At 49.9% G+C, this 21,138-nt stretch overlaps 6 protein-coding genes and 1 non-coding gene across 7 annotated transcripts, besides 5 other annotated features; 5 read left to right on the top strand and 2 right to left on the bottom strand.

Moving 5' to 3' along the window:
- Nucleotides 1-1,237: 1,237 nt before the first annotated feature.
- ACLA_055320 (cutinase family protein) lies at nucleotides 1,238-1,993 on the top strand (the record flags this gene model as incomplete). The annotated part of the gene is made up of 3 exons (XM_001274909.1): nucleotides 1,238-1,405; nucleotides 1,460-1,677; nucleotides 1,732-1,993. The coding sequence occupies 3 exons, from the start codon at nucleotides 1,238-1,240 to the stop codon at nucleotides 1,991-1,993; spliced, it is 648 nt and encodes a 215-aa protein (XP_001274910.1).
- A 1,717-nt stretch (nucleotides 1,994-3,710) lies between these two features.
- On the top strand, nucleotides 3,711-5,688 carry ACLA_055310 (amino acid permease; the record flags this gene model as incomplete). Its single annotated transcript, XM_001274908.1, has 8 exons — nucleotides 3,711-3,891; nucleotides 3,944-4,055; nucleotides 4,103-4,229; nucleotides 4,278-4,435; nucleotides 4,485-4,664; nucleotides 4,710-4,804; nucleotides 4,858-5,229; nucleotides 5,279-5,688. The coding sequence occupies 8 exons, from the start codon at nucleotides 3,711-3,713 to the stop codon at nucleotides 5,686-5,688; spliced, it is 1,635 nt and encodes a 544-aa protein (XP_001274909.1).
- Nucleotides 5,689-5,928: 240 nt separating this feature from the next.
- Nucleotides 5,929-5,952: a microsatellite.
- Nucleotides 5,953-6,679: 727 nt separating this feature from the next.
- ACLA_055300 (extracellular guanyl-specific ribonuclease RntA) lies at nucleotides 6,680-7,358 on the top strand (the record flags this gene model as incomplete). Its single annotated transcript, XM_001274907.1, has 3 exons — nucleotides 6,680-6,764; nucleotides 6,821-6,897; nucleotides 6,975-7,358. The coding sequence occupies 3 exons, from the start codon at nucleotides 6,680-6,682 to the stop codon at nucleotides 7,356-7,358; spliced, it is 546 nt and encodes a 181-aa protein (XP_001274908.1).
- Nucleotides 7,359-12,608: 5,250 nt separating this feature from the next.
- ACLA_055290 (cell wall mannoprotein 1 family protein) lies at nucleotides 12,609-13,478 on the top strand (the record flags this gene model as incomplete). Its single annotated transcript, XM_001274906.1, has 1 exon — nucleotides 12,609-13,478. The coding sequence occupies one exon, from the start codon at nucleotides 12,609-12,611 to the stop codon at nucleotides 13,476-13,478; it is 870 nt and encodes a 289-aa protein (XP_001274907.1).
- Nucleotides 13,192-13,225: a microsatellite.
- Nucleotides 13,479-14,159: 681 nt separating the features above from the next.
- On the bottom strand, nucleotides 14,160-14,245 carry ACLA_055280. The gene has a single exon. It is a non-coding gene; the product is annotated as a tRNA-Ile (tRNA).
- A 1,618-nt stretch (nucleotides 14,246-15,863) lies between these two features.
- Nucleotides 15,864-15,915: a microsatellite.
- A 1,815-nt stretch (nucleotides 15,916-17,730) lies between these two features.
- Nucleotides 17,731-17,792: a microsatellite.
- Nucleotides 17,793-18,097: 305 nt separating this feature from the next.
- ACLA_055270 (uncharacterized protein) lies at nucleotides 18,098-19,465 on the bottom strand (the record flags this gene model as incomplete). Its single annotated transcript, XM_001274905.1, has 4 exons — nucleotides 18,098-18,524; nucleotides 18,573-18,796; nucleotides 18,849-18,868; nucleotides 18,928-19,465. 4 exons carry the CDS (start codon nucleotides 19,463-19,465, stop codon nucleotides 18,098-18,100), a joined length of 1,209 nt encoding a protein of 402 aa, XP_001274906.1.
- Nucleotides 19,466-20,011: 546 nt separating this feature from the next.
- Nucleotides 20,012-20,052: a microsatellite.
- ACLA_055260 (putative C6 finger domain protein) lies at nucleotides 20,016-21,133 on the top strand (the record flags this gene model as incomplete). Its single annotated transcript, XM_001274904.1, is given in 3 exon segments — nucleotides 20,016-20,086; nucleotides 20,104-20,524; nucleotides 20,582-21,133. 3 exon segments carry the CDS (start codon nucleotides 20,016-20,018, stop codon nucleotides 21,131-21,133), a joined length of 1,044 nt encoding a protein of 347 aa, XP_001274905.1.
- Between the last annotated feature and the right edge of the window lie 5 nt (nucleotides 21,134-21,138).

Here is a 21,138-nt window from a genome sequence, read left to right as displayed (position 1 = left end):
TTTTCCTGAGCTGTTTTTGAGGGATTAACATATATCACATCTTTTCCCTCATCATAGGTTGAAGATAGCTTTCACTATCACCTCGTGATCAAAGATACAGGGACTGCTAACTCCTCATGCGCCTTATCATGTTGATGCACCTGGTTTGCAATGTCTGGATATCTAGCGCGTTCAGTTTTTTGTCCGTTGGATGTTCGCCATACTAGGAAAAAGGACTAGAAGTGGCTGGCCTTGCTGCCCAGCTGGACAAAAAGATGAAAAGTCATTTTTTTAGTCCCAGCAGGTGAACACAGTCAACGACCACACGATGCAAGCAACCATAGATACATCTCCCCATCAGAAAACAATTCCCAGAATCCGGCCATTTTGGGCAATGTCAGCGACAAAATCCCTCATCCAAACGGATGGGAGGCATATCCTTTATGGCCCACGTTGTGAGGGATATGCCCGAAACTCAATCTAGCTGCAGGTAGACATGATCTCCAACCAGAACATGGATCTCGAATTTGAGACCGTGAATGTCTCGGGCTGTTCCATCCTCGAACGAACACAGAACCACGGAGCCGTCAACTCTTGTTCCAATTCTTATTCAACGCCTCGGCAGGAATCCACCTCTATCCTTTCTTCTAAGCAACCCCCGGGGATTTGTACACAATTACCTCGATTCGGCACATGTTATATCGGCACTTGAAAGAAGACCGACGCGCAAAGTTGGCAGCGTGACCTAGAGACGAGAATAAACAGGGACACTTGTTTCATGATTGGAGAGACTGAATGTGCAGAGTTCAGCCAAAATGTGGGGTAAGCGCCCATCCGGGGTATTCGGCAGGGCTCCACGCTCCCCCACAATCGAACTCCAGCAATCCCACCCAATGACTTTTCAGCATGTTAGCAAGCACCAGCGGAGTTTATCCGGAATCCCACCTTTCTGAGACATGCCTGCAGATTAGATTGGATTTCGCACCACGGAATTCCTGAAGACCCGCGGGTCTTTCTCCGTTTATCTAGTATACCTCGGATCGGCATTTGAGAACGACGGGGTCAGACAGTATCCAGGCACGTCCATTTTTGGAGCCATGGTGAGACCCTTTGAGACGGAAAGAAGATATAAAGTCGCTGGATAGAAGCATGTCGTTGAGGAACAAGCAAGCAGCATTCTCTCCAGCTCATTGAGACCAGTTCCGGCCAAGTCCCAATTCCCACTTTTCACCCAACAGCCCTAAACTTCCTGCGCAAGATGCATTTCCGTGCTCTCCTCGTCTCTGCTCTGGCCACTCTGGCAATGGCAGCACCTGCTCCAACTCTCGAAGCCCGCCAGAGCCTGAGCTCCAATGAACTCGAGAATGGCCCCTGCCGCGATGTGACATTCATCTTTGCCAGAGGCTCAACTGAGCAAGGCAATATGGTACGGTTTCTGGACAACATGTTTCTTATGTGCCAACATTTCTAACAAACTTAGGGATTCATCGTCGGGCCCCCAACCTGCACGGCGCTGAAACTCAAACTCGGCTCCGACAAGGTCGCATGTCAGGGCGTGGGAGGCGCTTATACCGCCAACCTGCTTCCGAACTTCCTGTCTCAGAACACCGATCCCAAGTCCATCGCCGCAGCCACAGATATGTTCCAGCTGGCCCGCACCAAGTGTCCTAACACGAAGATCGTGACGGGAGGATATAGGTATACATCCCCTGTCCCTGATATCCAATTGCATTTGACTAATCAATCCAACAGCCAAGGCTCCGCCGTCATCGACAACTCTGTCAAGGCATTGGATGATGATCTCAAGTCCAGGGTTAAGGCAGCAGTTCTTTTCGGATTCACTCGCAATGTGGTCGACCGTGGCCAGATCCCCAATTATCCCAAGGACCAGGTAAAGGTGTACTGTGCCGTGGGTGACATGGTCTGCTACAATACCTTGATCATCACTGCGGCCCATCTGACATACGGAATCTATGCCAATGATGCCGCCAACTTCCTGGTTTCCAAGCTCTAGGGTTGAGTGGTATTGGAGGTCATAATGGAATTTCGACTTGCTGGAGACATCCGGGGAGGAGAGAGCTGGTCTCATTGTATCCGTTTTGATATGACTGTCTATAGTTTGAATCTATCTGTTTTCGCACATGCAGCGCACTTGAAAGACTCAGGATTCGATATTGGGCAGTGTAAGCTTGAGGTTATTTTGCGATGAGGTCCATATATGGAGTTGTATCAGTTTATGGGCAAGAGAATTGATAGTCTGAGGAGATCTTCACATTTCAGTTCCTCCGAAGATCAAATAATTTCTCCTTCTTCAGTTCAAGCTTCCAGAATAGCAGGTATGAGGTCGGTATTATTCAACTAGGCCAGGTCATAGTTGCATGAAATGGAGTGCACTCAAGGCCTGCAGAAATACGTGAAGCCTAAGGCCAACTTCCAGACCTTGTGACACATTTTCATAACGTGACATGCTCGCATACGACCATCGTTCATACCTTTTATTCACGCTGAGAATCCTCCTTGATATCCTTAGACCATTCCACGAACTAGCCACAACCGGTTAGTAGCTACCTGTGCTCATCAAGTAGTAGCTATGGCTTTTTTGTCCTTTTTCAATTCTTCTCATACATGTTAGGCAGCACGAATTGAATCATACGACCGATATTGTATGATGTTCCCCAAAGGAACGATGCATATGCCTTCTCGATGATGAGATTATCACCTTCATCAACACATCTACGCCTTCAAACTGAACGTTGAGCGTATTTGGAAGATACCTCGTGAGCAGGCTCTGAACGCCCTTTCTCAGACTCTTTTTGCGTAGTCGAGTAACTAACCATTAGAACTCACGATCCTAGGTCTGGAAGCGCAATCAAGGACGAGCTAAAATGTGTTTGCAATGACTCGCAATTGTATGCACTTTTCAACCAGCATCCGTCATCTTGAAATTTGCTGGTATCTACTCACTGATTCACACCATTCATACGAAAGGATTGATATTCCAGGAACAAGGAGCATCTCATTGGCTTTCTTGATCTTCAATCCATCCAACCATGAGCTCTACAAACTCTCCTCCACTGCGGTGATCTATAATTGTGCATCCCACCTTTGTTGTTGGCTATCTGGCTTATTCCAAGCTACCTATGGCGCAATATCTCAAGGCGATAACGATCATGGTAACCGATCTCCTATTTGATTATTTACGAGCCTAGATTCGCTCAGACGATGAGCCAATGCCAGCTTGATTTCTTGGCTTTCTTGGTATCTGGTTCCCCACTTCCAGAGGAGATCTTCAAGCTGGTGGAGTTGCTCAAGCTGCTATTCCTGAGGAACGCTCGATACTTACCAGAGCTTGCGAATTTGGTTTGGCCACCCGCCTGTTAACTGCACAGAGTCTGTATCTTCCCAAAAATGCTTCACGGTTCCTGGACCCACAACGTGGTCGGTAATGGGTGATCGTGGGGTTGAGCCCTCATCCTATTTCAATTAAAGCTGGGTGACACAGCGATCCGCGATAACGCTCCGCCAAGGGGATATCACGACATCACCAGCAAATGAGCTTGATGCATTCCTATCACCAGCGGCGGAGGTTAATCACGCGCTTTATCTCTCGTCTTGAAAATGTCAACAGGAACAAAATCCCTAGAAGGATATAAAACCATATCAACCGCGTTGCAGCATTTCGAATTCCTCGATAAGGACGGAAATCCTGAAATTCCAAATCTACATAGCCAATGGCTACAGAATTCAGCAAGGATGGAGCAACATATGGAATTGGGAAGCAACTCTCGGACGAGGAGACCCCTCCACGAAGAGTTGCTACGAATCAGACGGAGGAGGGCACTGGCGATGTGTGCGCGGCGCCCTTGAAACGGCAATTGCGCTCCCGACATCTGCATATGATTGCTATTGGTGGTACGTGTCCCTGCCTTTTGGAGATGTAGGACATGCTTCTAAGGATGGACAGGCATCATTGGACCCGGACTGCTGGTTGGCTCCGGCAACGCGCTCAACAAGGGCGGGCCAGCTGGGATTCTAATCAGTTTCTCTTTGGTCGGATTTATAGTCTTCTTTGTGATGTAAGTCGCCAAGCTGGGTCGCTGGACGATAAGGACTAACGAACAAGGCAATCATTGGGTGAGATGGCTACGCTTATCCCCGTATCCGGGTCCTTTACCGAATATGCGCAGCGGTTTCTTGATGATTCGATTGCATTTGGTCTGGGGTGGGCTTACTGGTATCTCTGGGTGACGGTAAGGAATGTTGGATTCACCAATGACGATGGGTGCTGACAGTTTAAGGTTCTCGCCAACGAGTACAATGCCATCTCGCTAGTCATAGGCTACTGGACAGATGCGGTACCTCAATGGGGCTGGATTCTCATCTTCTGGTTTCTTTTCCTGGGCCTGTCGAATCTCGGGGTTTTAGCGTATGGGGAGATGGAATTCTGGTTATCTTTGTGAGCCTCTACCTGGATCCTCTCAATGCTCATTGCTGACATGCCATAGAATCAAGATCCTTGCCCTCATTGCGTTCTTTATTCTCGCCATCTGCATCAGCACGGGCGGAGTTGGTCCTCAGCCTATAGGTTTCAAGTACTGGCATGAGCCAGGAGCTTTTGCAGATTCCATCAATGGAGTTGCCCGTACATTCGTCGTCGCTGGGACATTATATGCGGGCACTGAGATGTAAGTTCCTAATGCACTTTCCATATCCAGTGCTAACAAGTATAGGGTCGGCATCACGGCCGGAGAATCAGCAAATCCACGAAAAGCTGTTCCAACCGCCATTCGTCAGGTGTTCTGGCGTATTCTGATCTTCTATATCGGTAGGTTTGTCCTCTAACGAAGGTCGGCGCCCACCCCCTACTGACCGCAACAGGAACCATGTTCTTCATCGGCATTCTGCTGCCATACAATGACAAGCGACTTCTCGGCTCCGGCTCTTATGCAGCAAGCTCGCCATTGACTATGGCATTGGCAGACGCTGGTATCTTACCTGCAGCGCATCTCATCAACGCCCTGATCGTGGTCAGCGTTATATCCGCGGGTAATAGCTCTCTATATGTGGCCTCGCGCACTTTGCTTTTTATGGCCCGCAACGGCAAAGCCCCTCGATTCATTGGGCGCACCAATAGCGCCGGCGTACCCTGGGTCGCCCTGATTTTCTCGAATATCTTCACTTGCATCGTGTTCCTAACCCTGTCCTCGGGGGCTGGGAAGATTTATTCTGCCTTAATCACCTTGTCTGGCGGTAAGTTTGTTTCTCGTCGAAAGGCTTGTTCGTCTGCTAATCAGTCCAGTGGCGACGTTCCTCGTCTGGGCCGTGATCGGAATCTGCCATATTCGGTTCCGTCGCGCACTTGTCGCGCAGGGTGAAGACCCGGAACGACTGCCTTTCAAAGCGTGGCTCTACCCGTGGGGCACTTACTTTGCCGTCGCGCTCAACATCTTTCTGGTATTTTTCCAGGGGTACACGGCTTTTCTCAGCCCCTTTAGCTCGGACGACTTTGTGATCAACTACATTCTCCTTCCTGTGTTTGTGATGTTTGTGTTGGGATATAAATTCTGGCATAAGACCAAGTGGGTGAAGCTAGAAGAGATGGATATTTGGACGGGCAGAAGAGAAGGGCTGACTGATGAGGAGGAACCAGAGGCGAAGAAGCCGAAACCGTGGTGGTCTCGCGTGGTCGTCAATGGAATAATTGGTTGAATGAAACTTCAGATAGGTACTTCATAATGAGAGATAAACTAAGCCGGAACAAAATCAATCATTTCTGTTCAGTCCCAATTGTCATCAGGGTTACGCCCATAAAGTGGTCCCTTCTGCCGATGGCGCTGTGTATTTATCGACGCGGCGAGTTCCTATCAAGCTATCGGGTTCAGTAATATGGCGAGATAAGAATTTCCCAAACGTCAAGTTAATTCAAACCGACATTATCATCTTGTAGATCAATCGTCAATCGTCAATCGTCAAAGATACTGTGGTCTGTACCTGATAAACGGCGTTCCGATCTGGGGGTGTGCGGGCCGTGTGCGGGATCCGTCGGAGGTGCGGGCTTCATCCCGGCTGGTCAGTCAATCCAAGGCCAGTGTATCCCAATTCCCCAAGGCTCCTGGATGGAGGAGTGAGAACAACTTCCTCTTCTTTACTCGATCGTATTCATATATGAAGAGTGGGAGCAACCCTCCCGTTCTGAATGCAATGTCGAGAGAGAACCCGTCTGAAGAACTCCACAGAAAACACTCGAGACCATCAGATCGACACCGTGATATGCAGCGCGCCTAGTGATTGGACATCTGTTGGATCCCGTTGTTTCTGCAGGCATCCAACTAGTGTCACGGATAAGCAGCAGCTGATAGCCTCCTTGCATCGAATCACACCGCGTTGTTGGCCAACGGGATCAAAAGAAAATGGGTCGTTCCATCCAGCCTTGGGATGCTTTGGTCGCCAACTCGCCATTCATTCCATCACGGGACGAAGCCTATCCAACCACAGACAAATACACTTGCAGCCATACATCCCGCTTCGGCAGACAGTCTGCAATGTCTCAATAAACTGCCCATTTAGATACATTCTTCATCCACATTCCATCGACATCCCGATTGGATCTGCATTAACCACTACCGAATTGATCAGTCGATGGTTCCTGCGGAAAGCACCGAAATGTAACCTCAACGCGTGGTGCTGAGCATCTCGCAATATGCGCATCGCCATGCTGCTGCACAAGCAGCGAGCGAGGGATTATGAGCGATCACCAGCGAGCGAGGGTAGACCGAGGGGCAACAGTATTTAAAACCTGTGTCTCCCACGGAAATCCCCTGATGCTTTAACCAGGGAACAGAGACATCATCACAGATCACCACACTTCCGCAACCACCCCTGCCATTAGCTCTGCCGATCAAGATGTTGTACAACAAGGTATGTTAGCAGCATCCTTACACACACCCGATAATCCCCATCCACCATACAACATACCAACTAACCAAACCCCCTAGCTCATCACCATCGCCGCCCTCCTGGTCCCAGCCCTGGCCGCTCCCCAGGGCCTCGACGTCCGCGACTGCGACTACACCTGCGGCAGCCACTGCTACTCCGCGAGCGCCGTCAGCGACGCCCAGTCGGCTGGTTACCAGCTGTACTCGGCCGGCCAGTCCGTCGGCAGGAGCAGATACCCGCACCAGTACAGAAACTACGAGGGCTTTAACTTCCCCGTCTCCGGCAACTACTACGAGTGGCCCATTCTCAGCTCTGGCTCGACCTACAACGGCGGCTCGCCCGGTGCGGACCGTGTTGTTTTCAACGACAATGATGAGTTGGCGGGCCTGATCACGCATACTGGCGCGAGTGGAAATGGGTTTGTTGCGTGCAGTGGGTGGTGATATACTTGATGTACTTAATGTACGCGAAGGGACTATCTGAGATAGGTCTCATAGAATTAATGGCGCTGTGCCTGCCGTTATATATTGTTTCACCTGTAGATTTCCAAGTCTTCTTTGGTATGTTGTATGCTCTTCTTTCTGGTATAGATGTCGGATTAGTGTAGGATTGACGATCTGTAGGTCAGTGTTGTCCTGTGGCACAATAGCTAATTATTTTATGTTGTGTAGAGTGCCAATTGATCATATTCTCTATCGCTTGTTGATGTTTTTATCAAGTTCTCGGTCTGTTGTACTTGCATTGATCATGAATAATCCGTGATCGGGGGTCCAGCCAAAATATATATATCCACCATCACAGAGCAATGTCTTTGCAAACCAAGACCATCAAGTCCACAAAAAATCAACACTATCTATTTTCCAAAGACTATCTATCCATCGAAAAAAAACAAAAATGTTCTTCTTAAACAGGCAACATCTCTCGTGAGAACCCCCCCTCCTGACACTCCTGGTCAAATCCTCATCGTCACCACCCTGCTATGAACAAAGTGCTGACAGCCAAGAGCACATGCTTGGCATCCACGCCTCATCGACGTCTGAGATTCCCTGCTGAACGGATCTAATCGTTTACTGATTATCAATCGATGGAATATCGGAGACAGCTCGTCCATCTGGATCGCGAGAAGTGGTACGCTTCAAGTTCCTGCGTGGCTGCACGGTCTGGTACCGCAGCCCTTGGATGGTCTCATACGCTCAAACAATCTGTCGTATGCCCTGGATACCATCGCGGACGAAGCTTTCCACGGGTAGCGTTGAATGCAATATATCCAAGAACTTTTTAGCTAACTTTCGAACGGTTCTCTACTCCAGGTCTTCGCGCAAGTATATATATGAACTCGAGGGCGAAACACGTATTATACCATGGCGTCTACATCTCTTCTGAGCGGGGGAATTACTTTCCCCCAAGAGACGGTTTACTCCTCTCAGAAGAATGATTACAGCCAAATCTACTATATTTGCGAGAGGAGTGACCCGGTCATATCACCACGACACAATCCTTTCGGACGAGAGGATATCTACGACGTTAGCTATCCTGTATGGCTAGTTTGACTTCCTTCATTCGGCAAATGTTGATGTGGGCCGAGACTGCGGTGTCATATGCAGGAGTGATGTCCTCCGACGTGCAACAACTAGCGGTGACAGTGGTGGGATAATGTTGAGTCTTTGATTGCATTGTCGGTAGAGTCAGCTCCGCTCGGGATCAAGCGATGGGGATGCAAGGTAAATGTCCACTGCTGTCTCTGCTCTTTTTTTCTGGGGCATTTGTGTCGACAACAGCATCTGAGCGGGATCGTGGCGCGCATGAAAGCGAGGAGGTATCGCCGAAAGTTGAATTCAGGATAACAGGAGCAATGTATTCCTACCTTGAGAATTGAGACTGCACGAAAGCCTAACTCGGAGCTTCATGGTAGGTTCTCGCTCTGCTGCCGTGCATGAATCTGCGAATGAGCATAGAGACTCATGCTTGTGAACTAAGTTATCAAGATCCAATCCCTGTGCAACCTCTCAACAAGCATCGACGTGCGAATTTCCCTTCTTCAACACTGTATTTTGACACATTGATTCAATACAATGCTCTAATCGGTCCTTGCCACGCGGACCGGCAAGCGAGCTGGCTACCTGGATGGCGGAAAAAAGGCCAAGGGTCAAATGGCATCAATGTGATAACATGTCATTCAACTTCCAGTGTGTCTCACAGGCTATCCAAGGGTGATAAAGAGACGCAGAGCGCTTCATCTGCAGAGAGTCATAGTTGCCTGCACCGACAAAAAGACCAAAGGTCAAGTATCCTTCCGAGGACGATGCCAGTTGTCAGGACGGAAAGAGACTGTTGAATTCAGCACTGCCGCACTGTTGTGCGATTCTGATGTGGGTTGCTCTGCTGCAGCAGGAAGAGCGTAAAAAAATGCAGGGCGAGAGATCACTAGTATTAGCGGGCATACTGGGATATAGCAGAGAAAATATCAGATCAACATGAGCCCAGGGTTGCTGAAACGGGATCGACACAGGAAATGCTCTCCCTCGAAACATACCGTCTCCCTGACAAATATAACTGTGTAGCCACTTGAAGCAGAGAGAAAGGGCCGACTCATCATGGATCTGGCGGCGGTACTTCCTCCAGTAACGCTGTAGCTAGCAGCTGAAAGGTCAAGTGGCAACGACCTTTGATCAGGACATACCTGGTTCCGGGCATTGAAAGGAAAGGGAAGTGCCAGGATGCCATACTTCCGTCGTCTGAGGCATCCTGCTTAATTGCAAGTTGAGGGGCCAGCCTTCCTTTTCGCATTGCACGTAATGCTGATCTTCGAAGTGTAGATTGATCCCGACTTGATCGGTGGGCATGAAATGAGACTGCCACGTACCAAGACCTCACAAAACGAGAGTAGCACACCTGTCACTTCCAAATTTGCATCGCCATGTTGATTCTCATTCACACCCAGCGAAACCGAGCTTATCCCCTCAAGAGATGACATGCCTCGGTCAGTGAAAAATTCGATTACTGAGATCGCTGGAGATCGAAAACTCAAATGCACCGCAAATCAGAGATTCTGTGACTCTGGCTAGGGGACTATGGCGTTTTCAAGACCAGCATATTCGAACTTCGCCAGCAAACATAAATCGACTGGTCGCCGAGCTGACAGCCACCACCTTAAGGCCAGGCCAGAACGATATGGAATGCCAAGGACTTCGCATGTGCCTTTGACCTGATGCTTAGACATTACGCCATTTGACGACAACTTCCCTTGCTTCTTGCTCGAGCTCTTGCCTTCATTTGAATATATTAAGGGGTAGCCAATTAGGCCGCGAGGGCCACCAAGAACTGACCAGACCAAGCGCTATCCAACCAAGCCTGTCACGGCCACAATGCAGCCTTTTCGGGCTCCCATGCGCAATACATAAAACATCTTCCCGTGCATGTTGTATGAACCTGCCATGGATGGCGCTGTTAGTAGATGGCAGTGGGCACAGACACTCATGCTTGAATGCCAGGATTTTGATTGATGCGAGTACTTTCGCCACCACCTTGTCAGTGCTCACTGCCTGACTCGTTATTCCCTGTGTTGCCCTGGCTAAGACTCGGAGCTAACGGCCACTAAGGCTGCGCCGTCAAAGGGTCCTAGAGCCTAGCCAATATATCCTTCATCCTGTTGGCAGCACGATTTGTCCTATTGGGAAAGCAGTGCGATTCTCCCGTGACCTTTGCGGCATAGCAATGCTTTTCTCTGAATAGGACATGAAGTGACTAAAACTTGAGAACGACATCAGGGATTCGAATCTCGGTTTGAGAACAAAAGGGAATACCTAACGGGAGAAAGGAAAACATGGACGGCAGACTGAGTGTTAGTGTATCAGAGCGAGCTGGGAGCTCTCTGACCTCTGTAGTGGCACCATCTGGAAAGCTATGACTACTATACACACTAACTAGTGCACCAGATCGGACTATTGGACGGGCTGTTCCACTCAATGGGCCCTCTGTTCTCATTTGTTGACCACGAGTCAATGCCTCGACAGGGATCCTAACTTGCCTCGTGAGTACCAATCAATCGCACAGAATAGAAACTGACCGCGAGCTCTTGAAGCCATCCTGGCTCATATGGTTGATGATATTAATATGCAGCCCACGTCATTCAAAGCAACCCAAGGGGCACTGACACCTTTGCGGAAATTATTATTTCCAGGGATGCACAAGTGAAGGCTGGGGACATCTGAAAATCCACCACCAGTCGCACGCCCCAAACCTTGATCACTCGTTCGCTAGTAAGCTGCAGGGTGATCATGAGGACTTCAGGCACGAGCTACCGAGGTGGTATCACGAAAGAGCGTCAATGTGACTTTGTAAGGAAATTCGGAGTACGGATTCCGGAAACAACAGCCACACCTTTGTTGTACGAAGACAACGATGATATTACCAGATCACCGTCTCAACTCAGATCCAAGTCTGCGATCCAACACAATGTCCGAAACGAAGATCAGTTGGGGTGAAGTCGGTCCCTCGAGGACGGAAGTATTTGTTTCATGGGCTCTTTATCGCACCATATTCGCTGGACTACTCCGCCAACACAAACAGTTCGAATTATTCCATGACCAATTTCCGGTCCCTGTTGTCCAACTCTGGACTAGCGACTGACCCAAATTCCAGTCGTCAAGTCGCTACCGATTTATTATAGGGGATCGTCCAACAAAAACCATTATAGACTTGCCCAGTATAACTGCGGGGTAATCCTGAGGACACAGTCCAATGTCTCACTTGGCGGCCGCGACATTCACACTAACAGCGTCGCTTCGAGCGAATCCGAGCTCCAATTTCTCCCCAGACCGCGGGGAATACAAGGGAACAAATGAGGATCTGGGGGCGGGACCGGGGACTCTATGGGTCGGAGAATCGCACTAGGACGGGTTCAGTCTTTCTCCTTGTTTCTTTTGTACCAATCCTCGATCCCCAAGCTGACAATGTTGCAGTGCTAAGGAAGTGGAGTGACGGCGGATTGCCCTACTTGGGTATCATGATTTCCGCAATGTGTCCATCAATAATGTCAACAAAGTGCATAAAATAGGTTGGAGACTAGCCGGTGGCGCTAGACCATTAGATAGCCATCTGCTACAGTAACAACTGGATGGTTCCATGGCTGATGCGCTCTCCCATGATCAGCACCACCATTGACTCGCCATACCAGAAAGATCCCATGCAATACCCATCCATACTCGATAGCTCAGTCCAGTAACGACGATCTCGTCCATCCACTATCACCGGGGTAATTAATGCCTCGTTTGATTCCCCCGGATCCCTGTCGAATCGATCTCGTCCATAGGCTGGGTTGTACGTACTGTAGCACAGAGTAATGGCAATTGGTAAGAATAACTCGGGCTTTCTGGCGAGAATCTTGAATCGTGCCCCTGATCCTGATCGTAGCAGCCATTCCTCGGTCCCCAGTTCGCCTTCGACTTGCTAACCATCGACCCGTGCATGTGAGCTTTAATCTTAAATCCCTGCTCCAGGCCCTATATATACAAGTCCAAGGACGCTCCTCCAGCTGTCTCTTTCTTCTTCTCTATCAGATCTCACAGAAGAACCGATCCAGTCTTTCGTTCCTCGATCGATCCCACTCGTTTTCAACGGGCCTTTCCTGTCTTTTTTTCCAATATACCATTTTAAGTTTAATCTATAATACCAACCCACCCCCAACCATCAAAATGAGATTCTCTGCCCTCCTCGTCACCCTTGGCCTCACTGGCGCCCTGGCCACCCCCGCCCTCGTTGAGCGTGCTGGACCTGCTGTCGGCGTCATCTCCGACATCACCGACCAGACCCTTGCTCTGGGCTCGGCCGTCTCCGGCTACAACGGAGGCGACCCCTCGTCCGTCGAGTCCGCCTCCAAGAAGCTGATCAGCACCATCAACACCGGTGTCGACACCGTCAAGAACGGCGGTGCCATCAGCACCAGCGATGCCCTGGCCCTGACCCCCGCCGTCCAGGACCTGACCAAGAAGGTCCAGACTGTCGTCGACGACATCATCGCCAAGAAGGACAAGTTCACCGCCGCTGGCGCCGCCGGCACCGTCTACCAGTCGCTCCAGGCCCAGTACACCGCCGCCGATAACCTGTCCAAGGCCATCTCCGCCCAGGTCCCCGAGGCCCTTGCTAGCATCGCCGCTGAGCTCTCCGCCGGCATCACCGCCGCCATCCAGAAGGGTGTCGACGCCTACAAGGGCTCCGAGAACGGCAGCGGCTCGTCTTCCTCCTCCGCTGCTCCCACTACTAAGACTGCGACTGCCACCGCGACTTCCACCGCTACCGCAACTGCCACCGCAACTGCCACTGCGACTGGCTCCCCAAGCTCCACCCCCGTCATCCCCACTGGCAGCTCCTCCGGCAGCGCCACCCCTACGCCCTCCACCTCGGCCACCAGCTCCTCCGGCTCCGGCTCTGGCGCTGGCGCTGGCTCCGGCTCTGCTACCTCCTCTGCCCCCACCGGCCTCTTCACCGGTGCCGCCAACAAGGAGTACTTCAGCTACACCTTCGGCGGTGCCGTCGTTGCCGCTGCCATCGCTGTTGCTTTCTAAGCTGTCTCTATCCCTCCGGACTGAGCAGGATGGCAGGATGGCATGATGGGAATGGAAATGATGACGAAACAAACAGGGAAGACCTAGATAGGACACGAAATGGCCGACCCGAGCGAGATCGGGTTTATGGGGGGATTTGAAACCTTTTCTTTTTCCTTTCCCGTCCGATGAATTCGGGGTTTCTTTTTGTACCTTATTGCCAGACTTTAGAAGCGGGCTGGTCTGTATGGAATATAGTTTAATATCTTTGATGTCCATCTGTGCTTTTGTCGAGGCGCCGCGGCTGCCTTGTAGTCAGTATCAATCAGTGTGATGAGTAGAAGATGCTTCAACTCGACTTGGGTATCCTCAAGCAATGATGAGAGCATCGGTGATAGTCCAGCCTGCGAGCGTATTGTGAGGCAAGTTCCGTGCTCCTGCCACGCCATCTGTTGAAAGGACCAGCATTTGAACTCCGTGTCTTGGGAGATGTCACTCAAAGTCATGAGCACAGACTCGACCTGGAACGAGTAATTGACACTCACAAATCACAATCCTTCTCATACAAAGGTTCACTCACTTCCTTATCCTGATGAACCATGATAGAATTAAATATCATAAAACTAGAGTCATGAACACACACACAATAAAAGATGATGCAAAAGGAGAAAAAAAAGAAACAGGAAAAAAAAAAAAAAAACATGGACACGGGGAGAGTCGAACTCCCGACCTACGAGGATCACAAGACCTCATAAGCTCGTCGCTCTAACCAACTGAGCTACGCGTCCGCGGTTAGTAATGAACTCCTTTTTTAGTGGCACATAACGCCTAGCCGTATTCCATATCTTCTCAAACCCAAAGAAAAATTCTTTGCAGAGGTCGTTAGTCGATATCCTACCTTGAATGGGATATAATTTGATTTTTTTTTCTGCATACTCTGTCAAGAGTTAGAGTGGAGTGCATTGGCTTGGTTGTCCGCCTCATTTAGGGTTCGGTTGCCAGCAAAGAGGCCGTGGACGGAGGGTATTCCATATCCCAGGCAAGAGCTCATGGGGATCGAAATCGACTCGAAGAGACTGGAGGAGGTTTTTATGACATTGGATCAAAGTGAAAGGATTTACATGGTGGACCAGGACCCTTTGGAGGGATGTTTGAGTTTGCAGAGATTTTCCGGTGGTGCAAGCGGGTCTCCTTTCTTCCTAAGTGGATTGTTCGATGTTCCCTCGCTGTTAAGGTTCTGACGGGTGGTGGATACAGAGTAACTTCAATTTCATCTATAATCTCATAACTAGTGGAGACATTCAAGCCGTTGCGATACAAGCACAGGTATAGGGAATGAGAAGCTCGAGTGTCAGAGAAAAGTTGGGCGTCAATTGCTATTGAAGAGAATAAGCCCGTCCATATCCTACTTCGTTCTTTTTCTTTCGCTACGAAGGCCAGAAATGGGAATTAATTGTCGATGGAGCGATAAAACAACAAGTGTAAACCAATGCAGGCAAGTTACGTTTCGTTCTATCTCTATAGAAACGGTAGCTAGGCCATGCAGTAGCTTAAGCAAGTCGATCCAACAAGCGACTTGATCACCCAGTCACTTAAGCTTTCGACAATCAAGCGTAGAGACATCGTCGCTGCAAGGAATGCGGAAACAGATAAACCAACGCAGTTAGCAGAGACTGAGGGAATCAAAGGATGCGGATGAGCCTGTAGCTCATCCTCCCATGACAACGACCTCCGAAATTTAGTTTCAACAGACTCCTTGCAACTCAGGTGACAATGATAAGCCCAACCATGGAGATCCGATACACTCGAAAATTGGATAGAGCGGATACGGCATCAACATACCAGCCTCGTGGGATTGATCGACAAAGAGGCACAGAAAAGGGACAAAGAGCCTCTTCAGGGGGTGCCCGAGGGAGGGCGTAGACAAATTGGGAAACCCATTCCTCACTCTGTGGTTCAATTCAGGCACAGCGCAGGTCGCAAGCGAGAACATTGGCGTGAAGCTTCTCTCGACATCTCAGTATACTGACAATGAATAATTCCACGTGAGACAAAGTCTGGGAGTGGTCGAGAAGAGCTGACCATGCCGTCACAACGGAATGCAACTTCCGAAACGCCATCTGCGGACGGTGTCTGCACGATCATCCAAAGCTATTGGCCATTGTAGAACGCAATCCCTGACAAATTTCAGAGACGAAGCGACAAATCGAAAGGAGGAAGTGCATTGACTTACATAAACAGGATATCAGCGACAAGACAGACAATGGACATATGAAAGACGACGTAATAGCAGCGATATTGTTTTTGTTTTCGTCGGCTCTAAGACCGACGGGAAGGAGGTGCTTTGCCCCCAGCCGGGCGCTGCTAACAAGGACTCGAACCCTGCTCGCCACTCCTACCCAATCCCACAAGCCCACAAAGACAACAAGCCCACAAAGACCACAAGCTCATAAAGACCCCGAAGACCTCAAAAGAAGTCCGAACGATCCAAAACTCGAGAGAATCGAATTCGTATCGAAACCTGTCAATCTATGTACCGCCTTAAACAGTCATGATCGTTCGTCGAAGACGTCGAGCCAGATGCGAGTCTTGTCAGAAGAAAACCAGACGGTTCAAGACAAGTGCTTAGTTAACAATGGTTGTTGAGTCGAAGGTATAAACGCAAGTCCGCAAGATCAATGCCAGTTCAAAGGAGAGCCGACAAAAAGGGAACAAGGTAACCATACCATGGCAAAACAAGCCAAAAAGCGTGTGCTAGCATTGCGTGCGGGAACGGTGACTATTCCCTTTGACGCAACAGCTTTGCACACACGCCTTATTGGTGACCTGTGGCCGTGCATACAAGCGCCCGGAGGCATCAGCATGACCGGTGGTCGCTATTTCCGTCTCCTTCCTGATCCAACGGTCTTGCATAGAAGCGCCCGAACATCAGGCATCAGCAAAATCGATACAAATCTGGTTCGGAGGCGGCGGTATTTTCTCGGAGCCAACCCACGTATTCACCACTGGGCATGCAACGACATTTTTCACGGTATTACTTGTGTGCCATCGACCCTGCACAACGGAACTGCTGTCCGGCGGGGTAATGGCAGAAAGCACTCTTTTGACTTCGACATCCGGCCGTACAGGCGTAAAACGCGTGTAGGAGCAGCGCAGGGATGACATCGTCAACAAATCTTGATGAAGTTTGGCTCAATTGTCGTGATGCGCGATCCGTAGGAAGGAGCAAAGACACGGCCTCCATTCAAAACAACCTTTCGTCCAGCTCTCGTGACAATGGGATTGTCCCATTCAGAGGAGACAAAGACTCGAGACAGCGCCTGATGATCATGCACTCGGAAGTCGATGCAAATAATAAAAAGTCGACAAGCGATCGATCGGAAAGCCGCAAACTTCACCCTGCGCAGGATGGAAAAGCAGCCGACGAGAAGGCGCTCGGACAGATATCAATGCAAAAGGTGCAGAAACAGACGACGAAAAAATGTCCAGTTAAATCTTCGTGACGAGTTGTGCGCCAATCAGGCAGCAATGATAGCCAAGTCGACGAATGTGGAAGGGTGGTGCTGAATCAATCACATAGCACAGCTGAATATCAGCATCGCAGTGAGAACAGAGGATGAGGGCTCCACGCACGGCGCTAAGCCACTCAATCCCCGAGCAAGGCCATATTTCAGAGACAACTGCCCATGGTAGGAATCGAACCTACTGCACAAGACCTGGCGAGGGCTTTGGCCACCCAGCACGCTCTGCCGTGCCACCCGGGCTTGATTGTTGGAAGGCTCCATTGATGAGAAATGTAGGATATTGACTTTCATGCAGACACACGACACTGTTCAGGCCTGTAGGCTTGTGTCAACATGCTTATTAATATCCAGATGATTTGGGTACTTAGAGGCAAACAGCAATCGACACCCGCGCCATGGAATCATGAGGGAGCTTGTCGTCGCCGGGGTTTGATACCCTTGAACAAGGGACATGAAGACTTGAGGGAAACACAAGACCAAATTAGAAGGAGAGAAAGAAATGAATTGAACCGGTTGAGCAAGGCTACAACACAAAGGACAAAGAAAAGGCGCGTCGAGGCGAACACGAAACACGACCAAGATGAGAGAGGAGAGGGATAAAGCGAGAGAGAAACACATCAAGGAGACATGCAGAAAGCCATGGAACTGAAGAAACACATCAACATAAAACCAAGTGGCTAGCTACTGTACATTCCAGAGAGATGGATTTGCAATCGTGGGTGCCCAAGAGATGAGAGACGATGCCAATAGTGGGGTGAGGTGAGGTGAAGAAGAGTAGGAGAGTGGAGGGGAAGTGGGGGGAGTTGAGATGCTTAAAAGGCCATGGGAGCATTGGGGGGATCTAACCGCATTTGTCTCACGCCACTCAGTTAACGAGCGACAGGCAGAACAAGATGCATTTCTGCCTGTTTCAATTGTTGTGGATGTGACTGGTAGTGACGGTATTCGGCGTAATTGACTCGAAATGACCTGTCAAAAGCCTCCTCTGCCTGTTCATTATCGTACTATTACCAGCACACGAACGCGTTAGCAGTCGCGATGGCATGGAAGAACCATGACGCGATTGATGTACTATGTGTATAACTGGGTATTGAATACGGTCAAGAATACGCAAAGCTATTGTACAACTTCAGATCCCTCGATGAATCTGGCATAACGATAACTGGTAGCTGAGTAAAACATATTCCCTGCTACAGCGATGATCAATGCCCTGGCATAGATCAACTGGACATGCGTAGTACTCTCTGCCTTCGAAAGTCGCTCATATTCCTCGCTCATCTCCCGCTCAAGATCGAGGATGATCCAGCGCAATATTGACATGGCTGAGGAAGGAGGCACATTCATCAGATCCTGCACCACTTTGACCCCATTGAGAAGAGGTTCCCCGTGTTCCTGTTGGGCGAAAGCCTCCTTTGGATAGGAGTACAAGTCGTTGGCCAGTGCATAGTGTTTTGCGCACAAGGATTTCACACGTTCTACAACTTGTTCGTCCTCTTCTGTTACGTCGATATCCGAGGCAAACTCCACGCTGCGAAACACAGGGCTACTACAGTCAGCCAAAGGCCGTGATGAGGGGGGGGGATAAACATACTCAGCTCCGACGTCCTCTACTCGATGCAACACATAGTCCGCAAGCGTTGCGAACGTTTGATCTGGTTGGATTGTTTGAGGCAAAGTCCCCCACGATACGATACCTTCCAGAAATCGCTTCCCTTGAGCAGGATCTTCACGCAGGATATCCCGACTGACCTTCTCGAATCCAGCGTACGTATGCCCGTCGCTTTCGTCAAACTCCCTAGGGATAGCGGCGTCGAACTATGGCGGTCAGTCTTCGATTTATCGGAGAACGGACAGGCTTCGATCATACATTTCTGGATTCAACAGCATCTGGGAGCATTTAGAGACACAGGTTCAAGAGCTACCATGGGAAAGTTCAAAAGACTTACCATCATGCAGGAACACGAGTATATACGCCTGTGCCAGAGACGTTGTCCTGGATAGATTGCCCATTGGGGCGACGTTCACAGTAAACGAAACAGCCGCGTCAATCATGGCTTCGATATACCTCTCCGAGATGTTTTGGGGGTGCTTGGTGAATATAATCCGTATCAGATCTCTTGCCGCGGCTTCCGCTTCGGCCCAGTACTTGGACTGCAGCGAGCCAGGGAATCTTGTAATCCATGGAACTTTCAGAGCGGATGGGACGAGGCAGTTCACATGTTGTAGTTCGGGTAGGTTGGCAACGTTGTTGCAGGTGAGAAAACCAAAGCGACCATCCGAAAATTGACTGGTTTGGGATTTTACCGGGTCAAATGCATAGGATACGTTTCTGATGCGACTGTAGTCTGTTCCCTGCTTGACACCACGCTCCGACGACGATTTGAAACGCCGTAATGTATGCGGTGTGCATAAAGATATGGACTGCGACAGTGAGCCTCTTATGGCGACCGATGGGAATTTGGGAAGAAGATGTAATGAATGCATATTGCGTTAGTTGGCAATGGAGACGCGTCTCTCATGACGCGCTAATCAATTAAGTGAGGGGACAAATGCTACCTTCACAGACAAGGAAATAAATATCCACTCTAGTCAGAGCTCAGAAGCGTCTAACCTGTAATCAACAAGCTAAGCTAACTACCCACCTCGGAATCTAACAAAAGTTGATCCATGGCACGTTGACAGCTGTCCCCGCCACCAGAGATGTCAAGAATCAAGATCTCTGTGGCCGTCATCTAATCCCGGCTGTGACTTCAACTCGGAATTCCGAACAACTACCCGACCATCACCTTATCAACAATGAGATCATCTCCATACAGTGTCAATCCGGCCAAATCTAAGCGAACAGCGCCTCCACGGAAGAAGGTGTGCGAAAATTGTACAAGATCAAAAGTTCGTTGCAGTCTAGAAAGGCCTGTCTGTTCACGATGCAGAGCTCAAGGCCGTGATTGCCACTACCCATCAGATCGCGTCTCGGATCCCTCGGGGAGTGCGAGTTCCACGGGCGATTCAGGGGGGCTCTCGGCTTCAACCCCAAATGTCCAAAGTCTTCTCCCAAATTTCCAAAGTCTTCTATATGACGTTATTGCTTCAACGCATGAGTCTGCGGTGCTTGACCCTGTCAGAGTTGCGCCCGTCAGGTCTCCTCAGCGACCAGTTCGCCCACTAGGCAGAGAACAAAACCAGCCCGCTCAGCTCGATTTCAGTAGTATAGAACTTACTCCAAGTCCAAATGCTGTCGATATCCGGGACCGGTGGCTGAGACCATATCTTCTGCCACCCCTGGGCCACGATGAGATCCCCAAGGTCTATCATCCGTTTACGCTACAGTACATCACCACTATCCTGAAGACATATCCGAGGCATATGCTCAAGGACGGTGGACTGCCTCCTATTATACATCCCATGCAAGTTGCCACGACAGAGATGCCCCGTACTCTTGCAAACTGCTACAGTCTAGCCCGGATGTGGGAGCAAGCGGCTCCTGGAAGCGAGGCGATGGTGATGAGCACACTGGAGATGGAGATGCAGAGACTAGAAAATGAGGTATATTCTTATCACGATTCGAAGATATAATATTTCTTGCTGATCCGGATCCTGCAGATCCCGCAAAATGATTATGAACAACTCGCCTCCTTCCAAGCCTACCTCATCTACACCATCATGATATACTTTTCATCATTTGGCAGTGCTTCCACCGTTACGGACAAGATCATGATGACGCTGATGGAGCTTGCTTTTCGCACCGCTCAGAATGGTCTGTTCAGCAAAGCAGAGACCACACACTCTCGACCGGACTGGGAATCGTGGATCGTTGTGTCGGCCAAACGGCGCAGCATCTTCACCATGTACTTGCTCAGCAGTGTGTATAACTCGGACCGATGCCTACCAAATTTCGTCGCTGATGAAGTGGGCGGAGTGTTCGTGCCCGAAAGTCGGGTGCTGTGGGAAGCCAGCGACCGAGACACATGGGAAAGAGAGTATGACCGACATTTGTTAGAATGGGGAGACGGAATGCTGCAAATCTCGGAGCTCTGGCGATCAGCGGAGACGGGGACTGCGGAGCGGCGTAGCCGGGTTGAGCGATGGGTTCAGGGCGTCGACGAGTACGGGATGATGCTGTTTGCTGTCTGCGCGCACATCCATGGTTGCTGAGGACA

This window comes from Aspergillus clavatus, genomic scaffold (genome assembly GCF_000002715.2).
Source record: "Aspergillus clavatus NRRL 1 1099423829794 genomic scaffold, whole genome shotgun sequence".
Taxonomy (NCBI): domain Eukaryota; kingdom Fungi; phylum Ascomycota; class Eurotiomycetes; order Eurotiales; family Aspergillaceae; genus Aspergillus; species Aspergillus clavatus.
The sequence above is the reverse complement of the archived record's forward strand: the minus strand, read 5'-3'. Positions and strand labels throughout refer to the sequence as shown.